Below are 27,011 nucleotides of genomic sequence, written 5' to 3' on the forward strand. Positions count from 1 at the left end.
TGAGAATCCACTCATTATTATTTGAGCACGTCGACATCCAACTGAGCCATGCACGCAGTGTGGGGCAATGCATGAACGCAAAAATAAAACACAACTGCAGCCAACGCAACGGAGGGTAAGGCTGCGGAGCCAACCGCTTTCGCTGGCCTCTCACAGGGTGTTCGGAGGCAACCGATCTGTAATTATCCACACAAAAAAAAACTGACTACTTCTTACATAAAACGTTCACCGCTGGTGAACGACCAACACCGCTGGTGAACGAGCAACACCGCTGGTGAACGAGCAACACCGCTGGTGAACGAGCAACACCGCTGGTGAACGAGCAACACCGCTGGTGAACGAGCAACACCGCTGGTGAACGAGCAACACCGCTGGTGAACGAGCAACACCGCTGGTGAACGAGCAACACCGCTGGTGAACGAGCAACACCACTGGTGAACGAGCAACACCGCTGGTGAACGAGCAACACCGCTGGTGAACGAGCAACACCGCTAGTGAACGAGCAACACCGCTGGTGAACGAGCAACACCGCTGGCGAACGAGCAACACCGCAACACCGCTGGCGAACGAGCAACACCGCAACACCGCTGGTGAACGAGCACGTTTACTCAATGTTTCACGTATGCAGAGCAGCAGTCTGCACTTTCGCCCATGTCGATGGGCGCGCCGACGACGTATCGCTCACAATCATTCACAGTTTCAAAGCCACTAGCTTTCGCAGCCGGTCCGCGGACCTGTTTTTCAAGGCCCTACCGGCCGGCTTTCCGAACACTTCCTCAGTTATCGCGACGAGCGCGTTCTGTGCGCTCGATGTTGGGATTTTTTGGTGAAACACGGGAAACATAGCGGCCCAGAGTAGCAGCCGTGTACTGGTTGGCGTCTCCTCGGTGACTGTTGCCACCTCGGTCCCCTCGACGTACAGGACGCCGCCTTGGATGCAGGGGGACTTGCAGGAGGACTTGGCTGCCCCTTCTTCGAGGAATATGTCGGTGCTCCTCACGAGCAGGTACTCCAGTAGAGCGTCGATCTTCTCTTGGTCCGTGTCTGAGAAATAAAAGAAGAACAAATTGTGTAAGGGGCATCCAAATGTGCGCTCGAGACTATCGCCAAAAATCCCAGTCGGTTTGCGTGAACTCATTAAGCCCACTTGCATTGGAAATGGAGAGCGGTGAAGATACAATATCTTTGACAGCTCACCACCACACGAACCAAAAAAGAGACTACTGAAAACTCGAAATCGTTAAGTATTTGTTAGATGTGTGCGCTTAAAGGGACCCTCCCACCAAAGCTAATGAAATGGCATATAAGTGATGAACCGTGGTTCAGAAATAGCGAAAATGAATATCTGCCAAATTTTACCGAAAAATATTCACCGGTTTTTGAAATATCATTTTTTATCTTCGTTTCTGGTTGGGAACCTCCACTGTTCCTATAACGTTAAAAAGGTTTTCTTTACGTCCATTTGGAAGCATAATTTGGTATTTAAAAGTGCGGAAGATTTTGCGCGCAAGGCAGTATTTAGCACTCATCTGTCTTTTACCCAGGTTTTAGTAGGTATGATATTAAAAAAACAACACTTGATCTGCGCTGAGGTCACAAAGTCTAAGGGAGGCATGCAAATGCATTAGCCACTTAGAATAAAAAAATGCAGGCTTTGAAGTTAACCCGCGCCCCGCTGGGGGGGGGGCAGAATCTGCCCCCCCCCCTCCCATTTTTCGCCAATAACTTCTAAACGCGTTACGCCAGCAACGTCAAACTTTCAGTACCTTATCATACATCAATTTGACACGTTCCCTGAAAATTTGAGCGAAATCCGTCGGAAAATTTTTGAGAAATTGACGTTTTTGTGACGTCATGTTCGCCATTTTCGCCTCAAAAACGGCAAAATTTCAAACGCCGCTAACATCTTCATTTTTAAAGGAATCAAGACGTAACAAAAAAGGTTATACGTGATTTTACTTTGTCTATCAAATGGCTATCTCGGTTTTTTGAAAATTTTGGATTTTGGCCCAATTTTTTTTCAAAAAACTGACTTTTTTGGGAAAATTATGATAAAATCAAAAATTTTGAAAGTATCGAAAAAACCGGAATATATGTCAGAGAAGTAGTCTATGTGCACCTACATACCAATTTTTAGAAGAATCGGTTCAAAAATGTGGGAGTTATTCAAAATTTTATGACGTCACGACACATAAAAAATTTGAAAAATGATTTTTTTTGGAAGTTCTAGACCTCGTACGGAAACAAAAATAGCACCATTCGATTCGCCGTGAAAAACTGCATCGGATAGACACCTTTTTAGGCCTTAACAACCAACTTCAAAATTTGACCTCACTTGACCTGACCTTGACCTGACTTCGACCTGAAATTCATCCAGAGGTGGTCCATATCACTTATTGAGTGTGCCTATTGAATTCTATGAATAAAATGACCCATAAAACATGTGTCGTACATGCCCTTTTCTATATTTTGTTTTTGGTGACCTGACCTGACCTGACCTTGACCTTGACCTTTGAATGACATTGCATGCAACGAATATTGTTTTGGTAGTCTAAGAACACGTTTTGGGCAATCAGTCTCAGTCCATTCTTCGGCAACTACGGTGCAGGGCCGATACTGTAGAAACTTGCATTTTGTACCCTTGACCTGACCTTGACCTGACCTCTGACCTACTTAAGCAAAAAAATTTGGGCTCTTTAGATCCGCCTTGTTGAGAGCTTTCGATCGCCGTTTTCCCCGTCTTTCTACGACCATCGGTTCGGAAGTTAGACAGGGGGGGCAGAATCTGCCCCCCCCCCCAGCAGGGCGCGTATGGCTGAATAGCCCAGCGGGGCGCGGGTTAACTATCTCAATAATAAAGCATTTCTCGATGTTGAGAGTGCCCAAACCGGTAATTGCAGGCGAGAGACCCCCATTTGGCTATCTCAATTCAAAAATAATGACCCCGTTTCCATGGGCCTCACTGATCCGGATCAGCAAATTTAAATCGTACTATATTTCTCGAACTTTTCGTTACATGATATGCTTTCAAGTGGATTAGGCTTATATAATCAGTTAATCCCTTATTTTCATTTTCATATATTGTCTAACTATTACTAGATAAACTAATCCATTTTTACTGATCCGGATCAGTGATGCCCATGGAAACGTGGTCAATGTTACAATGGGATTGTCACTTTAAGAAATGATTTGCGTTACGTCTGGCAATGATCCAGTTCGGCTCGCAAAGGTTGGAAAAAAATAGTACGGAAAAGCAAATGACTAATAATGGCACCAGTCAAAAGTATCTTCAAATGATTTAACCATCGCCGGACCTATTGGCTTTCTACATACGCCCCGGCCGAGAGGGGGGGGGGAGGAGTACGAGACGCAACGATTGGTACCCGATTTTAAGGCCCCAGATCAACTGCTATCAGTGCTTTACAACGCACCCTACTGCCGGGAGACCGTCCCTTGACCTCTAAAAGGCCATTTTCAGTCAATGCTCCCCGACGAATGGTCAATTTTTCCTAATTTCGCAAACACTTGTCAAGTAGGCAAGTTCTCATCATATAGTCCACGGCTACCTATATCGCCCAACATCAACCCAATAGGCGATAAGCATCAGAATACAAACGAGCCACGTCATACAGACACTACATTTAACATTTAAATTCATAAATCACCAGAATTAGCACCATACCTTCACATCCTGTCAGCTGTTGGGCCGCGTCCATCAGCTTACACAGGGCTGCCTCGTACTTGGCCAGTTTGGACTCCGGGGCTTCGATGCTTCCTTCCATGCGGCTCATCTCGAGCCATATCTGAGGTAGAATAAAATTAGGTCAATTCGCAGCCAGATAGTATACCTTAGCTCGAGAGAGAGAGAGAGAGAGAGAGAGAGAGAGGGGGGGGGAGAGAGAGAGAGAGAGAGAGAGAGAGAGAGAGTGAGAGAGAGAGAGAGAGAGAGAGAGAGAGAGAGAGAGAGAGAGAGAGAGAGAGAGAGAGAGAGAGAGAGAGAGAGAGAGAGAGAGAGAGAGAGAGAGAGAGAGACGAGTAAAGAATTATAACATTTTTGGACTTGTTTACGCCGGACAATTATTTGGCGTGCTCTTCGCGATTTTTCAGCCGTGCGTTCCTACGCCCAAGTGGCTTACTCGAGGCAGACAGGGTCATAACTTGTCAGTGGATGCACAGCAAAATAAAAAAGGTACACACCACAGTCGAAATAATTAAATACATACCTCGTCAGGGACTTTCAGCGATGGGTACATATGTAGCAGCCGCTTTACGGACGTTCCGAGTTTGACGACGTGATGGCGTCTATCATTAAATGTAGCGGCCATCAGAGCAGCGTGTTGCTGCCGATCGAGGGTCCCGGACCGCAGCCGGTTGCGGTGCGCCTGCACGTCATCGGCCGGCGGCGGTGGTACGTAGGCTGCAAAATAGGAGCGCGTTTACGGCTTAAAATATTTGATGTTATACAACGCTATTGCAGCCGAGTAAAATCGATGGGATCAGCCCGGGTTCTGCTTTTGCCTCCACCACTACCCCTACCACTACCACTTAATTAAACAAACCATAGCAAACATTTCTAACTCGCGCACCGACGGGGGTCCGCGCCAACTTAGAACCGACGGGGGGGGGGATAACCAACCAACCCTGAGATCTCCAGAACGAAGCAAGATAGAGACAAGCGGTAAACGGCATGGGATACACACGGACAAGGTCAACAATTTTTACTGAGGTCATTTTCAGGTCAGGTCAAAGTCACAGGACGTCACAGGTGTCAAAAAGTCAAAATGGCGGCGCTAGAAATGAAGATTTTTTCATGAATAACTTTCGAAGTATGCCGAGCTAGGAACAAACTAATGGGAGCATCGTGATCCTCGTGTCAAGTCAATCTCCATCATATATATATATATATATATATATATATATATATATATATATATATATATATATATATATATATATATATATTTCTTTTGACCTCGAAAGGTTAAGTTCAAAGGTGTCAAAGGTTGACCTCAGGTCACGTGACCTCAGTCATCATGAAAATCATCCGATGCGCCTTGACGAGCTAAAAACAATGGAACCATCCGCGCGGCTGTGTCTGACACGGTGACAAAGTTGCAAAACAGTGATCGGAGGTCGGGTCCTTCGAAGTGACCTAGTGTCTTGACCTTGAAAGGTAGGAGATTCAAACTTGCACACAATATAGCTACGTTTTCATGACAGAATACAGAATACAGAATACAGTGTCTTGACCTTGAAAGGTAGGAGATTCAAACTTGCACACAATATAGCTACGTTTTCATGACAAGTTTGCCGATTTTACAAAGTGGATTCCTCCATCATATCATTTAGACATCATTTGAACTTATAAACATAGGATTAAGTGCTAGCTTAAGTCATAAATAGCTACGCTCATTTTTGCATACGTTGAATAGTGTCCGAGAAAAACGTACGCGAAATTTCGCTAAATCGATTTAGACGTGTCATAGAAACGCAGTGAATGTGTAAAATTGATGAGGGAAAAGTCATGCTAAATTTCGCGGCACCAAGCACCGCGGTTTTTCCGCTATTTACGAAATACCTCGGGGGGGGGGGTGTCGGCCCCCCCGTCGGTGAGCGCGTTTAATATGCGAGGCTTCCGTTTCAAATTTACCTGAGTATCCTTCGAAGTCCACTTTGCGTGCTTGCTTGTTAGGTTTTGCAGGTCCAGCCTCCGATGACACCGACCGTGGGCGTTTTTTGTTTTTGAAGCGCCATATGATCTTCCCTTTCATGTAGCTCTGTTGGGTGAGGGAAACGAACAAAGTGTCAAATACGTGGGGTGAATGAAAAGTTTTGAGCCTAACTCAGATACAGGTGACACAGGTTCATGGTCACATGATATGCCACTGTTTATGTGTGTGTACACCAAGTTTTGGTCCTAACACTTTTTGCTTCGATTTTAGAGCCCGTTAAAGCCAAGATGATTGCCCGTTCAGTGAAAATGGAGAAAATCGAAAACTCAGTCGGTAGAACGTTGGACTCTGCGTGGCGAGAGCACGCGTTCCCGGTTACAAAAGTCCGCCGGTTCAAAGCGCGACGGCCGCTCGATTTATGAGTCTCCTGACAGGTATGGTTGCGGTTGGTGGCAGGCCGTAGCTAACTGAAGTCAGTGAGGGGACCGGCCGTTCGCAGCTTTGTGCGCACGTTAACCTTTGGACTCTAAATTCTGCCATATAACCGGAATTGCGCGATCGGAAGGTAGAGGGCAGGGCCAACGCGGCAAGCTCCGCTTAGCGGGGGCTTTGTCCTTGTGAATCCCTACATTCAAAAGTTTCGAACTAAATTTATAAAAAAAAAAGTCTCAGCTCAAGTTACGAAACTGCTATCCCAGTTCAAAGCCCCATGTTAAAAGTGATATGTTTCCTGTAATACCTCTGGTGACCCGTAACTATTTAGGCTCAAAACTTTCCACTCACCCCACATCATATAAGACAAATTTGAGCAAAACACGCAATCCAGAAGCTTCAATAACTTATATGAGTTGTACCTACAAAAAAAAAAAACACATCAAGGGTACCGAGAGCTTTTCCTACCAGCGCGTTCCTAGGCGACCTTCCGTCCATGAGGCCCGGCCACTGCTGAAGGGCTAGGTCCGCGAGCTCCGCATACCTCGTTGGAGTGGGGTGAGTACTGTAGGAAGGAAACAGGGGGAGGGGAGGGGAGGGGAGGGGAGGGGAGGGGAGGGGAGGGGAAGCATGAGAGAGAGAGAGAGAGAGAGAGAGAGAGAGAGAGAGAGAGAGAGGGAGAGGGAGAGGGAGAGGGAGAGGGAGAGGGAGAGAGAGAGAGAGAGAGAGAGAGAGAGAGAGAGAGAGAGAGAGAGAGAGAGAGAGAGAGAGAGAGAGAGAGAGAGAGCGAACACATGCGTCATGCGAGCCCAGATAAAACGGCTAGGTACAGCCCTCTGCAGACTGCGTGGTAGGTATTCTTTTTTCGACAAAACCGATAATAACTCAAAGGTTATGTTATCAGTCAGTCGGAACTCACTGCAAATAGATGCGCCATGCTCCACTCCTTCGATTAGGTCTATCAATAAACAAAGTAGACGCCTTGTATGGCAACAAAATGCAAAAGTTTGTTTTGGGGGCAAATATAAACTTTTGGGTTTAGTTGCCGAACTAGATGAAAAATGGATACGGTGATGATGCCACTCTAAGGGGCGGGGTTTAGCGCGTCTTGTTGTTACGATTTCCGAATGACCGATAGCATAGTATTCGCGTTATCCTCATTTTTGTCGAAAAAAAAAGAATACCTACCACGCAGTTTGCAGAGGGCTGTACGTACAGGCTATTCGGGATAAATTTAACACTGTAGGAGATGCTTGACATTTGAGGAAGGTTGACGAATTTCTACTATTCAAACTGCGGGTTCAAGCCCACCCCAGGCAGGGTCTCAAAGCATTCAAAATTTTACATCCGGCATTACTCTTACATCTCCAGCGAGCTAAGCCCGCAGAAGATGATGGTCTTCACAGTTCACAGCGTCTCTAGAAAGGCGTGAGAATAACATCCTTAACTTTAGCGCCGATTTCGACTTTGATGTTAGAATAGGCATTGTTTGTTTTGTTTTCTCAGCTATGCCAAATAGCCTGTGGTTCATTAAATTGCAGTCTGTAGAGTACGATATAAATGTTCGGCCCAGCCATGTTAAAGTTATTTAAGAGCGTTATACGTAGACACCAGGGGGGCGCGGGTTAATGAATTGGCATAAAAGTGATGTCCCGTGGTTCAGAAAGATGAAAAATGAATATCTTTCAAATTTCACCGAAAAGTGCGGCAGATGACGCAGATGACGAATTCCGACGCAGAATAGACTCACCTGCAGCTGGCTGACGTTTGGTAGTCGTAGATGAGATCTACGACTTCGGACCACTCGGACCTCGTCAAGTTCGCCCTATCCTGGCGTAGTTTGCGAAGCAGCGCCGGTCTCAGCTCGGTGTCGTTGAAAGTGGCTGCGCTGTAAAACAAACAGGCATACCACAAACGATCACTACCGATATAATATTATCCTAATCCGTTCGGCAAGCAGCAAGCTTAACTTTATGCGTCAATATAACCCACACCGGGCGGGGGGGGGGGGGGGGGTGAAGGGGATGTCTGACCCACCCCCTTCCCTTAACTCTGCTCCTGGGTCACGTAGCGTAATGCTATATAAAAGGGCAATGGAAGATACCAGAGGTCATTTAAGGTCAAATTTTGCCTAGTTAAACATTTTTGACAAACCGGCGCTAAATCGGGAACTTTAACTCGGCAACCAATAGAGCTACAGCGCCGCGGAAAGGTCGTGACCTGGTGACCTGACCTTGTGCGACCTGAGCCTGGAATTTTCAGAAAATGTGGGGAAAAGATGCATGGACAGGTGTGCTAAAAACTCTTTTTAAACATTTTATATCTTTTAAACCCTTAACATAAAAAACCTTTTGTTATATCTGCGGACTGCGATACATCGCAGGGGGAAGGGAACGGGGGTATCCAATCCTTTAACCAATCCCCCAAAGTCCAATCCTTTGACTTTGGGGGTGTCCAAAGTGATAGAATGCATATTTGTGATCTTGGCAAGAAGTTTGTGCATGCCTTCATAGAGCAAGACATCGCGCTATAAGTAGCAGTCACAGTGTACCGGCCAACTAACCTGGGTGGTTCCAATGCAGTCGACGACATAGAGTCTTTTTTTTTTCACAATCAATTTATTGCATATTCAAAACACAGTATCCAGACATAAGACCAATCATCACATCATTACATCAACCTCACCACACCCCCACGCACCCCACAACTATCACACCACACGGGCACACCCCGCAGCCTCAACACCCCACTAAGGGCACCGTGCCGGTTCTGCTCGCCTGGCTAAGCCGGGGCGGCACATGCCTGTTATCGCCCCGGCCCCGGGGAGGCCGTAAGCCTCCCCGGTGCTCCAAACGGGCCGCTGGCCCCCGCCCGCGCCGCCTCGCGCCCTATGCTGCCATCTCGCGAGGCGACGCCCCTGCCCGCCGACCCGCCACGCGACCCGCCCACCAGTCGAGCCGGTTTGGCGGGGCGCGCGGCGGGCCGGCGGCCCAGCCTCCCGTCATATGATGGGAGGCTAGGCACGGGTTGGCCCGGATGGGTTAGGGGCGGGGGCTTTCGCCGCACATGGCGACACATGTCTTGTTTCCGAGGGTGTGCGTATATGTGTCTGTAATGTTATATATGTATTCTTGCATGACCGTTTATGTGTGGGCGTGCTGTGTGTGTGCATGTGTGTAAATGTTTATGATTGCGTAAGAGCGTACCTATGTGGTCCGAGCCGCCCCGCCCCCCATCCCATGCAAACCGTCCCACTTTAAGTGCCATTTCTCATGCGAACCATTCATAATGCCGACGTATTTTTCAATCATGTAATGGCTTTTTAGGGTGTTTTCGAAGCGCCTCGCCTCTGGCTCAGTATTGTCCATTCTGGCGAACCAGATGCACTGCATTGCTAGCATTGCAATGAGGCCTATAATTTTTCTTTCATCCGGGTCTAGAAACACATTGCTAATTTGTTGCGTTGAGACCGAAAAAGAATAGTTTTGTCTCAGAAGGGCTTGCACGGCTAAATGAAACGACTGCACCTTCTCGCAACTCCTGAACAAATGATCCAACGTTTCCTCAGCAGAGTCACAGAATGTGCACGTACTCGACACTACCAAACCAGCTCTCAACAAGAAAGTATTAGTTGGCAAAATACGATTGACAATCCTATAGTAAAAGGACTGTAGCCAAGAGGACTGACTAACCTGCTTGATTGCGATCAATGTCCCTCTCCGATACAGCTGGTTTTCACGCAGCCATTTCTCTTTTATTTTATCCCGGATGTCATCATTTTTTCTATTTAACTTTTCCAATAATCGTTGGCTTACCACTTGACTAAGCTTTTCTGAATGTAAAACTAAGTACGTCCTTGGCGGTATCGCTGGCAGGGGATTTTCATCTTTAGCATTTTCGATCATGTCAAGTACCGTCCTCATTTTTACCCTGATTGAGTTATACTCTATGAAATTTACGCGGACCTCAAACTTTCTCTCAATCTCCGTTTTTGACAGCAGGCTATTGCCTTTAAGCAAATCACTCACAAAAAATAGTCCTCTTGACTTCCAGTTCCTATTAGTTGAGCACTTAAACCTTAATATATCATTACACCAGATCATTTCACTTGCTACACTCTCCGGTTTGTGTTCATAGTTTTCTACAAATCTCGCCCATGCTTGTAAAACATCAACCCAAAATTTATTTTCGATTTTGTTTGCCAGACTTTTAAGCATTGATGCACCATACCAAGATAAGTTATCACTATGCTGCTTCAAACTAATTCTGCTTCCTATTGCCCACCTTCTGTCAACAGCACTATTGTCCTGCAGACGCTTTATCCAGGAACACTTCAGTGAGGCTACAAATATGTCAATGTCTATCATCTTTATTCCATCATTCTGATATGATTGACAAATTTTTGTCCTTCGTATCTTATCATTTTTTCCGTTCCACAAAAACTTGAACAACATGCTCTTTATTTTGTTCATGGTATCCACACGTGGGGTTGGAAGTGAACAAAATAAATGAACTAATTTTGATATGGCAAGAGTCTTGATTACTGTCACTCTACCTAAGAGAGAAAGATTCCGAATTCGCCAATAGTCTAATAATGCCTGCATGCTCTTAATTTTCTCCGGGAAGTTTAACTCTTCTACCTCATCTGGATCCGCACTAAAAATAATGCCCAAAACTTTTAGTTCCTTCACCCATGTGATGGGGAGACTCTCGCATACAGGTTTTTTTGGTGGCCCCAGCCACATGCATTTACATTTGTTGATATTAGGTTTCAAACCAGAGAACTTACTGTACTCTCCAAGTTGTTGCATCACTATACGTATATCGGGGTTCCTACCTTCCAAAAATATAATGGTGTCATCTGCGTACTGTGAAATTTTAGCTTCACATCTGCTTGGTAGCTTAATGCCTCTAAATGGCGTCTTTCTGAGGAAATTCGCTAGGATTTCTACCGCTAAAATAAATATCAAACCAGATGCAGGGTCACCTTGACGAAAGCCGCGACTATGCGTGATTTTTTCTCCTAGATATCCATTGAGGATAATCCTTGAATAGTTGTTTTTATTAGTGTACAACATCTCAAATAGGTCCATAAAATTATTTCCAAATCCCATTAATTCTAACACACATCTGGTATATTGCCAATTCAGAGAATTAAATGCGTCTTCGAAATCAATCGCCAGAACAGCTCCATCGAGTCCTTGGACACTAAAGTGATGAATAATGTCGTACAGTAACCTGGTATTTTCCCCAATAAACCTGCCTTTCAAATAAGCAGTCTGGTCGGGACTTACAAGTAACGTCGCAACAGACTTAAGACGTTCAGCGACCACACTTGAAATAATTTTATATTGAACGTTGAGCAAACTTATTGGGCGCCAGCCCTTAACCTTATCTCTCTGTCCGTTTGCTTTGGGGATAAGCGTGACTATTGCTTCACGCTGAGTCACAGACAGTGTCTTTGTATACAGGGCGTGCTGAAACGATCGCCACAAAAAACATTTTAGATCTGGGTAAAAGAACTTGAAAAAACCTGCAGTAAAGCCTGTTGAACCTGGAGAACGATCGTTCGACATTTTATATAATGCTCTCGAGAATTCCTCCTTCGTTATTGGTTTCTCCAGTGCGTCACTTTCTTTTGATGAAAGTTTACGTTCAATGTTACGAGCGACGAACTCCTTGATTTTCTTTTCCGACTGCACCCTATCCTCGTTCATTACGCCTCTAAAGTGTCGCGTAAGAAAGTCGAGAACATTGTTCTCACCAGATATTATCAGGTCATTTTCTCTCAAAACCGGTATAGATTTCAAAACCCAATTTCGTTTTTCTAAATTAAAGAAATATTTTGATGATTTTTCTCCCTTTTCGTGCCAATTACTACGAGATCTAATGATCATGCCATCAATTTTCGTATTCCTAATTCTCTCTAGTTCTTCTTTTGTCGCCTTCAGCTTCAGCTTCTCACTTTCTGAAATTCTTGGCAGTCTGCTTTCAATGTCCTTAATGCCTTCTTTTAGTTCTTTCTCTGTATTTCTCCTAGCCTTATTTTTAACTTTAGAGTAAAAGATAGTCTCACTTCGTATGTTTACTAGGAGTATATCTAGGAACAAGGCGTCATTAATCGTAAACTCGACATCTTCAGCATGTTCATGAATATAACTGTGTTCGTATACTGGAACGGCGTATTGTTGGATAGTGTTTGCTATCACTGATTTAACTTTTGTCACATATTCGTCGTTTTTCAATAGTGACATATTAAACTTCCATAGTCCATTTCCCCTTTTTTGTTGCAAACTGTCGCACTCTAAAGAGATAATAGCATGGTCTGATCTAAACGTATTTTCTATCAAGCACTTTTTTATCAGTGGCTCCATGCTGCGACTAACGATGAACATGTCGAGTCTGGCCATTTTATCTAAATTCGCATTAAACCATGTGTATTGCCTTCTTTCGTCATTCCTTTCGCGCCACACATCTATTAAGTCGTGTTCGGACATTATTTGTCGTAGGACATTTCGGGCGCTTCGATTGTGCTCTTGGCGATAGTTATAGGTATCTTTTACTTGATCCATAACTAGATTAAAATCGCCACAAACAACAATGTTACCCCCGTCTGTAAGTTGATCTCTTATTAACGTTTCGAGTGCCACGTAAAAACTTGGTTCATCATTGTTGGGACCGTAGATGTTAACAATTGTCAAATGCTGCCGTTCAAATTTTATTTTTACTGCCACAAAATTTCCTTGTTCATCTGCTTGTATGACCTCAACATTTGCATCAACCTCATCTTTGACCAGTATACATACGCAGACGACATAGAGTCGACGGGCTCTGTTGTGCAGCTGCCGCTCAGCCCGGTTTCTTCATTGCTTCGTGCCGGAGCCGGTTCATCCCTACAGCAACAAAACACAAAAGAAAAACATGGATCACAGAAGACAATATTCCATCATTAACGATTGAAGAGCGAGATAAATGTATGCTAACACACACAGCAAAATAATTGTTCTGGTGTTCACTTTGTCCTAGACCCTGTTCACGGCAGGATGCTTCTGTGTGCTACCGGTATTTGGTGCATTGGGTTTCTATGGAAATGGAGACATGAACAAACTCAGACACTCTCACATTGAGTAACGTCTTAACCCTCGCCCGTAAACGGCGATCTGCCACCTTCGCCCATGCAGGGGGGGGGGTTGGTGCGACCCCCCCCTTGGCGTTTGAAAACGGAGCGTCGTAGAGCTTAGCGGAAAAGACCAACGGATTGCTCTCGCCGAGATCTCGCGATTGGTGGTATATTTTTTGGTCCTAGGTCAACATTTGACCTACTTTTGACCGGTCAAAGGTCAAATTTTCGGAAAAATAGACTTTTTCAAATGTTCCGCGGCGATTGCGGCAAAACGGTGGGAGATATCGACTTGAAACCTTCACTATCGTGTTCCTTGATCAATTCTCTATCGTTTGGTATGTATTTCGTTTCCCTAGCTCTAAAAATGGCGCGTTGGGAGCGCCGGAAGTCGGCAAGGTCACAGTCGGCGGCAGAAATTCGAAAAATCAAAATTTAAATTTTTGAAATCTGATTGTATTTTTGGATTTGGGATGTCCATTTGCTCCCTATAGAAGCTAATATTGCTGCATATTTCCATTGAGGTGACAAGAATTAGCAAAATAGTGGTTCGGGCGCTTTTCAAAAATAGTACCGGACGCTGTTCCTCTTGTGACGTCATAGCTCCGTGACCTGACCTGACCCGGTCAAGTTTCTTATACCATATGATAGCCAATACTTGCCCCAACATGCATGGGAAGTTTCATCACGATCCATCAACCGATGTCCGTACCACCGGCAGGAAACCTCGGGCGTTGGCACTCAGTTTGTGAAAATCCGGCCGGAGGCTGTTCCCTTTGTGACGTCATAACTCCGTGACCTGACATGACCCGGTCAAATTTTTTTTATCAAAAGATGCGCAAGGTTTGCCCCATAAGGTACCCAAAATTTGGCGGCGCTGCGCGCCGCCGTTTTTGCACTATTTCCGAAAAACCTCAGGGGGGGGGGGTTGCACCAACCCCCCCCCTACATGGGCGAGGGTTAAGTTTTAAAGTTAAAGTTAACGCTATTAAAGAGCTAATAGCTAGGCCGGCCGCTCATACTCAGAAATTTACGTTATTCTACGTAAGACTTCGCTCGTTCCGCTCGCTCCGTAACCATAGCTATGACGTCGGCTCTGTAGCACTCAGTAGCGCCGTGCCGTAAAACAGGGCCGTAGACAAAAGTAACGTCGTTTCTGCAATTACTTCCAGTCCATTTAGGCACGCATCAAAATATCCTCATGAGCTACAGACCTTCTTATAAACTAGTCTAGTCTTTGGTATTAACCAAGCGCAATGGAATAATAGTGTTAACTAAAGGTAGGTATATGAAAAAAAAAACAATGCTATTCATCCCTCCTCCCACCACATACCTCGCAGTGAGAAATATGACGGGTGTGATGAAAGTGGAAATCCGGTAACACACTAGCACAATGCTACAATATGGCAATAACTTATAACATCATACAGGCATGCTCATTGCTCATGGCTGTCTTTAAAAGGCAAGAACAATTAAGGGCAAGACATCGCGCTATAAGTAGCAGTCACAGTGTACCGGCCAACTAACCTGGGTGGTTCCAATGCAGTCGACGACATAGAGTCGACGGGCTCTGTTGTGCAGCAGCTGCTCAGCCCGGTTTCTTCATTGCTTCGTGCCGGAGCCGGTTCATCCCTACAGCAACAAAACACAAAACACCAGCAGTGTGAAAAGGAATGTACCAGCTTGATGCGTAGTATATATAAGAAGTGCACCGTTCTGCGATCCGGGAGAGCACAGGAAAGTAGAGCAGGCAGCAGCACCTGAAGGACTGTCAACATTGCACAGCTTACTAACTAGAATGTCAGCATTCTTTCACTTTGTAAGCTAAGCAGCCGGGGCAACCACACAATGGCTATGAACCCATATACTTTTTCTTAGCATATCAGAGGGATGCAAAGATAATAAATTCTTATCTTTGCATCTCAGAGGAGTGCGAGATAGAAATATCCTTACACCGGATATTTCTAATAGATAATTCAAGTAATGGATATTTCTAATGGATATTCCCAATGGCAAATTAACCTCTACCAGAAAGATAGCATAACTAAAATAAAAATAGGAATCCACGACGCAGTGCAAATTAAGGTGAGCATTTTGCCGCAGAGAACAGCGATTACATTAACACTGTATCAGTACCAGCAGGTAACGTTGCATTCACAAATCCTGAACTTCTAATCAGCGATTGAGCAGCAGAAAAGAATGCAAATGAACACATCGCACTTATATCGCAATTGTTATCGCAAGACCAAAATAATAGTTGCGCATTATGATCTTACCTCATTAACAGAACGGAGCCTGCCACAGGATTTTCGAACTCGATCAGCGGACCCGCCAGCTTCGGTAGAGCTGACGGCATAGCCGTCCTCACCCTGGGGCGCTCCTGGTTGATGGGATCGCCGTCCATCAGGAGGATCCACTCCCCCCATGCTTGGTCAAAGATCTCCAGTTGTACCTCCTGGCGACGCATATCCGTGCTTGACTTAGTATGCATATTGATATACATCGATCAGCATGCATGGTAGGCACTGGATGAAGATGATCTTTTTTTTACCGCGAAGACCTTAAATATTTAAACGTGTCATATACTGACGACCAGCACAATCCAAGGAAATAGTGCTCTGCTTATTCAGCAATATGCATAAATGCATGCATGTATATAGTATGCCGTACGTAAGGATGAATATTTTTACGTCACCTCAACAGCTGCTAGAAATGCTTATAGGTATCTGAAACCGGAAACAAATTGCAATCTTAGTAAGCTATCGCCAACGAATAAGAGCTTCAAACCTGTGTCATTGCGAAGAATGTCGTTACACTTCTTCGCAGGTCACCAACGTTGAGGCAGTCAAATACACGCGCAAGATCACCGTGCGTCACAAACACTCTCATTTTTTGAAGGTTGGCTGAGCTGAAACATCATGGTACCATAAATAAGATTATACAATTTGCATGCCACGAGTACATAAAAGTTGGTGCATTGCCGTTCATCGACTCAACAATCTTACAATTAATATGCAGTGCCACCAACCTACACTGAATTACTTCAGGGCAGCTTCTGAGTTCAATGCAAGGCCATCGGCTTGATGAAAAACAATAGTTCTGACTGACAGGCTTGGACACCGTACGTTCTGAGCGTCATGATGATTTCGATTATTTGTTACATCCAAATAAGCGGTCACTGATGTTCATGAAAATCTTTTTTTTCTTATTGTGAAGGAATGTTGAGCTTCTTGTCTTTGGCGGGCTATTGTTCAGAGACAATGAGAACTACGGCGCAGACATTTCCACAATCCACATGTCGGACCAGGGCAACCATTTGGTGTATTTACTTTGGGGGATGGGCGCGGAGGGAGGGTGCAATCACCGAGGTGCACGTCAGAGGCGCATGCCGATTGCTTATAGCAGCATACGCTCTCAGCTTGGTTCTTCGCCTAAAAAGTACTGAGTGTTTTGGGCGAGGAACTAGTTCGTGGTCAACGAATTCAAGTTTTAGAGACCCGAAAATCGGTATTATTTATGAATAGGTATTGAAAACGAATTAGATCAGAAAGTCGAGAATTTGAATAACAAGCGATAAACCACTAGCAGCCGGCAAATATTTCATGTTGCGAGATTCAACTGAGATAGCAAATTCGATTCTCGAATCGAATCGCGAATTCAATACTTTGATCGAATATTAATGTAATTACATTTATTAATTGCCCGAAACCCTTCCACGGTGACTAGCGAGTCCACGCCCAAAAAGCGAAACACATACCTAACATGCTCACCTTGAGGTCATCGCTGTCCCGGTCAGCTATCCACATATGGGGTCAAAGCTTGGTATCGCATGGTGCAGAGGTACATACTTTTGACCATTGATGGCATAAAGAGGCAGCGGGTAGGCATCCGCTAGCCAGCTTGCAGGTGCCTTCATCGCTTCTTCTGCAAGTACAAGATAGGCCTGGTAATGGCCATCTAGCATCTTTGCACTCAGATGCTCTCCAATGAGAGAGACTGTGTCATTTTCATCAATCCAGAAGTATTTCACTAGGATGAGTTTGTGTCCACCTTTGCCAGATGGGTTCTTGAGTATCAGCACATCTTCTGAAGTGTATTTACAGCCATTGATATGCACCATCTCTGTGTAGACACCACCCGTCGGTAGGTGGAAGCCACTGGGCAGCATGGCAGATACATCGTGCGCTTTACGCACTCTTCCCGTTTTTCTCACGGTCACATCCTTGCAAGTTCCCACGGTCATCTTCTCTTGATGACGTACGGCAAGAGTTTTGCAGACATTTTTTCGATTGTGTGCACGAGTAGCCATAGTTTTGAACTCCTGATGCTTGGCCTCGAATCGCATAGTCCATGCCCTGCGCAGTGGCCCAATTTTTTCAATCCAGTGCTTGTAGTGAAGGAGAAAATGAAATTTTGGTGTTAGCCTGAAATCCGGAAACAAGCTCCGGAAGTCCTTCAGCCACTGCTCAGTCATTGGCTGAAGCATTTCAATCATATCGGGTGACAGATCATATGCACATATCAGCTGCACTAGGATAATCAAGTCCATAAGCAGCTTCCATGCCTCCAGGTCACGAGGCACATGAGGTCCCAACAGGAAAGGCATAATCCTCAGTAGAGTCCAACACTGACTAAACGTTCCCTTCACTGACACACGGCGCCCCTTTGCCATGGGAGCTGGTGGCTTGTTCACGCCATCCATTCTTGCATATCTGAAGGTTTTCATCATAACTTGAAAGCTGGCCATGGAGAATAGCTTCAGCTGGAAAATCAGAAGAGAGAGCACAAGGCCCAGTGTGTGATTGACCACACCTCCCTCAAACAGGTCGTGAGCGATGTCAGGTGGGAATTTGTCCACGACATTGAACCCTTTTAGTTCATCGAACACGCACCTCCCTTTCAGTCCAGTTTCCCGCTGTGCATCTAGATCTCCATCATCGCCAAGTCTTTCCAGCTCTGCTTTGTAACCCTCAGTTGTGCGGAGAGTGAGCTCTTCTTCAGTCAACTTCACGCCGAATTCATCATTTGTTGCGTAACATGTTCTGCAAGGCCTCGACCCGGATGAAAAAGACTCCTGGTACCCAGCCAGTTTGTGCAGCCCCAGAGAGTCTCCACACACAAACTCAAGACTAACTTCGAAGTGGTCACTACCAACTAGGAGTCCTCTATTCAGAAGGTCATCCAAAGCCCGGGTAACAGGTTTCATTACCATTTGCATCCCGCGCGACTTCAGCAAGGAACATGGGCACAGCAGGAGCAAGTATATGTCGCAGAGGGTTGAATGGCTCTTGTCATTGTCAATGGTGAAATAGACAGCCCCAAGACTGTAGCTCGCCGACTTCTTGCGGAGAGGGTTACATGTGCCAAATTCGTCGAAGTACAGGATCAGCTTTATTGTTTTGTCACGCTGGCATGCTGGCAGCTTGCCAGCCTTGATTAGCTGCTGTAGTTGGCTGTGGAGGTTCACATACTGGTAAGTTGCTGATGCTTCGCCAATTCCAGAGCTCAATGTTATTGTTGTTGGGGGCACATACTCACTTTTGTCATGGCAGTACTTTGCCAATTTGTAGTCACTTGAAAACTCCTGACATGCATCTTGAGCTGTAGACGATGGCTTGCCACTGGCGATTCTCTCTTGGACAGCTTGCTCTATGATTTCCCCAAGTTCTTCAGCTACAGATGAAGTTGCCGCCTTTGAAAGCCCATGCTGACATTGCAGCTGCAGAAGAAAATCTCCGATCCTTGCCCTGCAGTCCTTACCAGATTCAGATTCTTTGTCAAGGCAGCCTTCCAACATTCCATCTGGATAGTTGGAGGCGAGGCCGATATCTTCCTCAACTTCATCATGCTTGTCATTGAGTGCTTCACATTTTGACTGCTTGTGCTTTGCATGAACTGTAGTATAATGCTTAAGCCAATATCTACCTCTCCTAAAGCACCTTGTGCAGTCTGGACAATATACCAATTCACAGTCATCTGATGCATCATTCAGATGCCGCTGTAAATGCTTTGCAAACTTTTCAGGAGCTTCTGTCTTATATTTACAGGATGGAACTGTGCAGTTCAGAAAAGAAGAGCTTTGAGCCTGCAAAGAGAGGATGTTAACCCGCGCCCGGCTGGGGGTCCTGGATTTCCACGCCCTGCTAGGGGGGGGGGTGTTTGAACACCCCCCTTCTAACTCGGCTCCTGGGCCACGTAGCGATACGCAGAAGGCGGCGTTCGAAAGAGCGCCAAAAATAATGACGAAATCACTTCGGTCACTTTTTTGGTCAGGTCAAAGGTCAGGTCACCAGAGGTCATTGAAGGCAAAATTTCGCCGATTTCCAGGTCCAATGTCGACAATTTCCAAGAAGCCAACGCATAACTCGGGAACCAATAGAGCTACAGCGCCGCGGAAAAGCGCATTCGATAGCCCTATTGACGCCCTTTCTGAGTAATTACCTCAGATTTGACCTAACGTCAACGGTTTTGCCTACAGGGGGCAAAAACTGCAAAAATAGCCTATTTTTTTCGGAAACAGTTTTTCTGCAATAACTTTTGACCCAAGCCTTGTACGAGCTTACTTTTACCGGCATCGTGTTTCTCTCGTCAAGACGCATCGAATGAACTATAACTTGACCTTGAAAGGTCAACTTGAAAATTTGACCTCAGGTCAAGGTCATGACCTGACCGGAAAGGGTCATGTTGCATATCAGTCGATCCGTATCGTCGAGCTGAACAAATCTAAGGCGTTTTTATCACTCTAGCATGCCTCTATCAAAAGTTATTTGCGAAAAACTGTTAGATACCATTCGTGACCTGAGATGACCTCAGGGGCATAAACAGGGGTCACGGACACCATTTTCATGTTCAGTGTGTCTATACCACTTGTAATTCAGTGTTTGGGAGTGTTTATAATGTCTTTCTTCCAAAAGAGGCGCATTTCAACTTTCTCCCATTGACTTATAATGGGTAGATCGCAAAATTGACCTGACCTTAGGTCATCGATATCAAAATTCTGAGACATACATTTTGTACATGTTGTTGCTCTTAGCAATCGCTGAAAGTTTCAAAGCGATCGGTCACTCGGTGTAGCTATGGCAGACATTGAAACTTCTTATGTGGTGAGGTCACTTCAAGTGACCTGGTGACCTGACCTTGAATGACCTTGGTCTGAAATTTTCACAACATGTGTAGAATTGATGTATGATAAGGTGTACCAAAAACGGTGGCGCTCCGCGCCGCCGTTGGAGCGCCGCCGTTTTTGAGATATTCGCGAAAAACCACAGAGGGGTGGGGGTGGGTGTTCAAACACCCCCCCCCCCCCCCCCAGCAGGGCGCGGGCTAAGGGTTATCTGGAATGGAAAGGACCAAACTGTAGTTGTATGGTGCTCATTTCCCATATCAAGTTTTCTTCTTTTTGGTGTCACTCTTGGATCAAGCAGGTCTCTGAGTCTGGACCGTCAGCATGTTATGTAAGGCCATAGACAGATGAAAGCTTATTGTGCTCTCATCAAAGTAAGACATAATTATGAACAATAGATAATTTAGAAGATCATGAGATGCTATTGCAGCCAGGGTTGTGCTTGACTCATGAGTCGAGTCAGAAATTTGACTCAACTCTGACTCAAATGAGTCAGATTTGAGTCGAGTCGGATAAAATGCTGAGCTGTTGAGTTGAGTCAGAGTTGAGTCGGACAAAAATATTAAGGCGTTGAGTTGAGTCAGAGTTGAGTCAGTAAAATAACTTTTGACATTGAGTTGAGTCAAAAACATTTAGGAACATGAGTCAGCTGACTCATCTTTCTAGAAACAATCTACATAAGCTTTTCATTCTCCCCCTGCTTAACAACTTAGGCCTGGCCCTGCTGCAGGATTTTTTTCACCCCCACTCCCCGCTCAACAACTTTTTTATCTGAGTCAATTTTGAGTCAACTCACTTGACTCAACAAAAATTTGAGTCAAGTTTGAGTCAACTCATATTTTCATTGAGCCACTTGAGTCATGAGTTGAGTCAAGGGGAAAAATCAGCTCCTTGTTTGAGTCAGAGTTGAGTCAGGGCTTTCTGAAGTTGAATGATGAGTCGAGTCGGCAAATTTTTTGAGTCGAGCACAACCCTGATTGCAGCAGAGTTGGGTTTTAGTCAGCTGAAATAGGAATTTATGCCAGCTAGTGGTTTTCATTGATTTCAGCTGCTTCAAATTAAATCTAGCTGCATTAATGAATAAAAACCAGTCTGTTACAAACATCAATAGTAACTAAACTTAAGAGCTTAACCCTCGCATGTGTGCGGCGTTTCCCAGCTTCTAACGTGTAGAGGGGGGGGGGGGTCAGTTGGACCCCCCTTGCCGTTTGGCCCCTGATCGAGCTAGAGCTTCGCGGAAAAAATGAGCGTGTTGCCCGTGACGAGAGGAAGCCGATGATCCCCAATTTTAAGGTCCTAAGTCATTGGTTGACCTTCAGGTCAGGTCAATGACTGAGAGTGGAAAATCGCCGGCCAGAACGGCACAAAAAAGAGCTTAAAACAGGGTCAGCAGTTTATTTTTCAATGTTGGAGGATGTGAGAGCACTTTACAAGATAATTGAATCGAATGTGGACTGTGGCGGGAGGTAAAAGGTACACAAGCGGACACACAGATGCTCTTTATTAATAAAACAGGGGGTGAAAAATTGCTCTGGAAAATTGGAGGTGAGAGTGAAAAAAATTATTTTGAATTGGATGTCACTTCCCACCCAATTGGATGTCGCAAATTTTGGGACACTGTTCGACCCTCGCTGTAAATATGTTTTGAACACAGCACATGAATTGCTAGCTGTATTACTGAGAAAACTGGCTGACGCACATTGTATTGGAGATATCAATATTTTCCAATTAAGTTTTCAGCACTGATGATGTACCAACTACCATTATGTAAAATGTTGTGCGCTATGTATTTATTAGTTCAGTTATAATTCCTGACAAGTCGTCTATAGGTACCTAGTACCTACCTACCTGTGTAGTTGTAAATATATGCAAATACAAGCTGAGAGTCTGGGAAATAGGAGCCAGGTAGAAATAACTTTGATAAGAGTTGATTGTCTGTTTAATCAATGTGCACCAACCAGTTTTCTCAGTAATTCAGCTAGCATTTCTCATGCTGTGTTCAAAGAGACATGCCTACAGTGAGGGTCGACCTTAAAAAAAAATTAGGCATGTGTAGGTGCCATGTTGCTTGACTAGGTAAGCACAGACGGAGTGTCCCAATTTGGCTTAAGTAGCGACATCACACAAAGGTCTTTCAACCAAGGAGAGGGCTGGGTATATGTGTAGATAAAGTACAGCTGGTGAGTTGGTAGCATTTGGTATGTTGTGGTATTTAGTTTGGTAGGTTCAAGGTTGTAGTTCAGTAGGTAAGGTTAGGCCATGTTAAATTATGTTTTTTATGTTCACCGTCACCATATGCGCACTTCATCTGCACAATATTTACCAGACGCTGTATGTTTGTAGGTTGTAGGGTAGGTTGTAGGTCAGGTTAGTTTGTGTTTTGGTTTAGTTTGAAAGAAGCATCTCTGAGTATAGCGCCTCTCCATGGTTGGAAAACCTTCATGTGATATCTGCTTTACTCATAACCCAGCTTCTTATGTTCCTCTGAACTGACGTAAGTCCTTCCTACAAGTTTGAATGTCATGGGTATTTTCTCAGAGAATTTGTTTTTACTTTCCCCTGGAGTTGGTACAATATGTCATGACAAGAAGCTGAGGAAGCCCCAGGCCCAATCAAGATCAAGGCGGCGTTTCACCGACGCTGCCAGCAGGCTGCTAGCACATCTTGCGACTGAAATATACACATGCATTCACAGCCTGTATCTGTAAGAATCCTGTCCACAGCAGTGCGTAAGGAATCGAAATGCTCTGTTCGCCCCCCCCCCCCCATTTATTTATCAGCAGGCTGCGAGCATGCTGCTACTTATTGGCTCCTCATTGGTCGAATTCAAGTGGTCTATTCGTTAGACCAATGAGAGGCCATGGATTCCCTAACACTAGCGCCGGCGACCAAGCTGCCGCCCTGGTGACGGAGCGCCGAAACATCGGTGGTGAGTGCACCGGCGGAAGCCGCACCGGCGTGCGTGCTGAAAACGAGGTAATGGAGAGCGAAATTAGCGAGCTTTAGCGAGTCCTGGTCTACAATTATGGCGCATTTTGACTTTCACTAATGTAGCCCGCTTTATAGTTCGAATATGTGGCGAATCAAGGTTCGAATGCAAAGAAAATAACCTTTTCATAACCTTTAATTCAATCTTTTTAGAATGAAAACAGCTTCCATTTTGAAGAGTGAAGGCGTGAAATATTACCATTCCCCTTGTGTCAATGTCATCAATCATCAGAAATCTCGGCATTCTTATAGCAGGCGTCTCACATGCTGCCACCCGTTTATGAAAAGTCTCTAGACTCTCCATTTCTTGAGATAATTTACACGAATTTCTCGCCTCCAGAAAATCTTTCATAATCTCCTATTTGGGCCTGGGTATCGGTAACCCTGGCGTCACCGGTAGTGTTTTCGTTCAAGGGTGCCAGGCTGAAGCATGCTGTGACGTCACTGGGTAAGAGAAGATAACTTACCACGCTATCAGTATCGACTGAGACTCAGATACTCAGACCGACTCAGGCAGACTCAAACTGACTCGACTGACTCAAACCGATTCAGAAGGAGATGAACTCGATGGTTTTTGGAGCCTCACAAAACATGTTTCAGATATGACGCGTCACACAAACTGACGCATAAAGAATGTGTTCAATCCTATGTCCGCAAGCACTTGTTGACAAATGAAAAGCGTACGTACTGCTCCGTCGCCATAGCAACAAGTAAGCGTCGCAAATTTCGAACACTAACCGTGTGCGCCGAGTTCGACTACAGCAAGGATGATGGGTGATGGCTGCCAGCTGATTAAATTAATGAAAAGCGATTAAATTTAACTTTTATTTGAGATTGTAAGTAAATATGTGTTTGTTTATTTCAAATATCATTTAATTAGTTTTTGTAAATGAATTAACTACAAACGTCTCAGCAAGAAGTGTTTGCAAAATAAATCAAGGCTCATGAAAATCGTAAGCGGGGTTGGGAAAAGGATCACGTGACTACCCCGTGACTAGGGTCCCAACCTTATCTGTAAGAATCTTGGCCAGGGTTACCGATACCTGGGCCGGTTCCAGCGCTTCCAGTAGAAATTCTTAACTGGAGGATCGAAATTTTACTGGAGGCACAGGAATGCAATCTGGATATTTCTTGAGATTGGTGAGGTGGTGCTGGAGACTGGAGTGGAGTAGTAAAGTACCTAATCTTGCTGGAGCTGGCTTGGCTCTTGTGTAGTCAAGAAGCAAGTGTAATTCTGTTTGCATTTTGATTTGTTCTACTGTAATGTGTTCTGCGTGCTGTTATCTTGGCTGTTATGCTATATACTTGCTATATGCTATATAACAGGTAAGAATACCAGGTAAGAATGCACATTCAACTTTTGGCTAGACTGCAGTGCAAGGCATGATGATCTGCACGTTTTTTTTTTTTGTAAAATTTGGAGTACAAATTAGAAGATTAGCCTTAAAAATAAAATTATTTGAATGTCATTTCCCACCCAAATAAACATATTTTGGAACGATAGCTCTCCATCAATCGGGTGCAGTGAAAATCTGTAGTGCAGAATTTGCATGGAGTGGTGCTGGATCATATATTGGTAACTGTCGCAATTTTAAGATACCTGGGCCCTGTTTAACGGCGGAGCGCTGCAGTACGCTGCGCGCGTCAGCGCGTTGGGTTTCCATGGCAATATCAACAAACTTCCCTCTGATGCTATGCTATGACGTCATCGCAAAACGCTGGCACCCAAGCGCCAGCACCATCAGCACGCTAGCAGCATTCGCACTCAAACCTCTGTTCTCTCTATACTTGGTTCTTAAGGACCTCTGTTCAAAACACGATTCATCATAAGCTAACAGATCGCACGCAACGTCATTCAAGTGACGTCAGGGGTATGCCTCAGCTCCCAGCGCACTGCAGCGCGCGCAGTGTCAGGCGGTGAAACAGGGCCCAAATTACTGCTTTCAAATGTCATAGGAAAAGTGGAGGCCTCCAAAAATAAAGGCCTCCAAAAATAAGCAAAGATAAAATTGTAGTAGGTACCTACCTACTAATCTAAAAAAAAAAAGTTAGGTAGGTAATACTTTTTCAGCACAATTTGGCTTTCATTTTCATTTGTACTGAAACATGGTACATAATTCATTGTACCATGATTCATTAATTTTTTGAAGGTTGGAGGGCATAGATAGCGGAACAGGGGGACACCAGGGCACCATGCCCCCCTTTGATTCTGACATTTTAACATTACCCCTATGGGCATTGCATGGAAAGAATGGGACCAAAAGTCGGAAGTGAGTGCCCCCCTGAAGGTGTCCCGCTGCCACTGTGGGAGGCCGGAGGGTCCCTTTAGTTGCAGTTTTAGCTAACCACAAGTGCATATTTGTAAGACGAATCAAGTAGTAAATAATTTTATTTAAAAAGGCAAGTGCAAATAAGCTGACCGGTTTCTAGCCAGGTTGGTGCAGGCTTGGGCTGGTGTGGATTTTTCACCCCTGCTGGTGTGTCTCGTCAACCCTGTTCCTATATACTTTGCAGCCTAGCCTTGAGCTAATGATGTTGGGCAGTTGAAATATTTAGGTTGACGGCTACAGCATCCATGGTTTTATTGCCTCATGAATGACTAGGAATGGTTTCAAAGTTGCCATGAAAAAAATGAAAAGGATGAATCACATACACCTACATCAACATGATCAATTTAAACTGAAAATTAAAAGGCTCCCAGTCCCATGCACCTACTGTAAAACTCACAAACTCACACATGTAGCCACCAATGGTTGCAATGGAATCAATTCTGATAGCTGGAATGATAATTGGGATCAGGACTGCTTTTCATCCAATAACGCCACACAAAATGATCATAAGCTAACAGATCGCACGCAACGTCATTCAAGTGACGTCAGGGGTATGCCTCAGCTCCCAGCGCACTGCAGCGCGCGCAGTGTCAGGCGGTGAAACAGGGCCCAAATTACTGCTTTCAAATGTCATAGGAAAAGTGGAGGCCTCCAAAAATAAAGGCCTCCAAAAATAAGCAAAGATAAAATTGTAGTAGGTACCTACCTACTAATCTAAAAAAAAAAACAGTTAGGTAGGTAATACTTTTTCAGCACAATTTGGCTTTCATTTTCATTTGTACTGAAACATGGTACATAATTCATTGTACCATGATTCATTAATTTTTTGAAGGTTGGAGGGCATAGATAGCGGAACAGGGGGACACCAGGGCACCATGCCCCCCTTTGATTCTGACATTTTAACATTACCCCTATGGGCATTGCATGGAAAGAATGGAAAGGAATATTGCATGGAAAGAATAATCAGCATTATTTAGTAATGCTTGACAGATATAAAGTATCGTTTATGTTATTTCTAAGAATAATTTGGAGCAAATATCATTTGTACTCACCATCAAGACGTGAAGACACAGCCCACAGCCTCACCCGGCACCCGATGGCCGATCGCACAAAATGGCGACTGCGGCCCACGCTGGCACAAGCGACGCTGCAATTTGGCGCGAAACAGAACAAAGTAAATTAACACTCCAGTGTTAAATATTTCTCAATGCCGGCGCTCAAGTAACATTAATCTGGTTTTGAAACTCGACGCAGCGGAGTAACACACGCTAACGAGTTTTTCAACACGGTATAACTGTGCGCAAACATGCTTCCATAAAACCCCGTCAAGTGTTTCGGTACACAGT

The 27,011-nt window shown here is 44.8% G+C and overlaps 1 protein-coding gene across 5 annotated transcripts; it reads right to left on the minus strand.

Moving 5' to 3' along the window:
* Positions 1-27,011, minus strand: LOC122376314. Of its 5 annotated transcripts, none has more exons than XM_043356120.1 (12): positions 26,718-26,771; positions 16,012-16,132; positions 15,501-15,679; positions 14,752-14,856; positions 12,920-12,997; positions 8,668-8,694; positions 7,855-7,992; positions 6,573-6,669; positions 5,651-5,777; positions 4,224-4,417; positions 3,683-3,803; positions 1-1,044 (listed from the first exon to the last, which is right to left on the minus strand). In XM_043356120.1, exons 2-12 carry the CDS (start codon positions 16,111-16,113, stop codon positions 692-694), a joined length of 1,521 nt encoding a protein of 506 aa, XP_043212055.1. In that variant the 5' UTR covers positions 16,114-16,132; positions 26,718-26,771; the 3' UTR covers positions 1-691. The 5 variants fall into 5 exon arrangements, 4 of the variants coding, with proteins under 4 accessions (XP_043212055.1, XP_043212057.1, XP_043212054.1 ...); XM_043356122.1 differs by lacking the exon at positions 26,718-26,771 and adding an exon at positions 23,803-23,843; XM_043356119.1 differs by lacking the exon at positions 26,718-26,771 and adding an exon at positions 16,995-17,095.

Source organism: Amphibalanus amphitrite, unplaced genomic scaffold, assembly GCF_019059575.1.
Source record: "Amphibalanus amphitrite isolate SeventyFive unplaced genomic scaffold, NRLGWU_Aamphi_draft 002096F_arrow, whole genome shotgun sequence".
Lineage (NCBI taxonomy): Eukaryota > Metazoa > Arthropoda > Thecostraca > Balanomorpha > Balanidae > Amphibalanus > Amphibalanus amphitrite.

Bases quoted from the DNA above. Each gene is read 5' to 3' on its own strand.
- LOC122376314 (XM_043356119.1), bottom strand. The intron at 6,670-7,854 runs GTGAGTCTATTC...TCCTTCCTACAG, and splicing joins CAAACGTCAGCCAGCTGCAG to TACTCACCCCACTCCAACGA. The intron at 1,045-3,682 runs GTATGGTGCTAA...TTTATTTCTCAG, and splicing joins ACAGCTGACAGGATGTGAAG to ACACGGACCAAGAGAAGATC.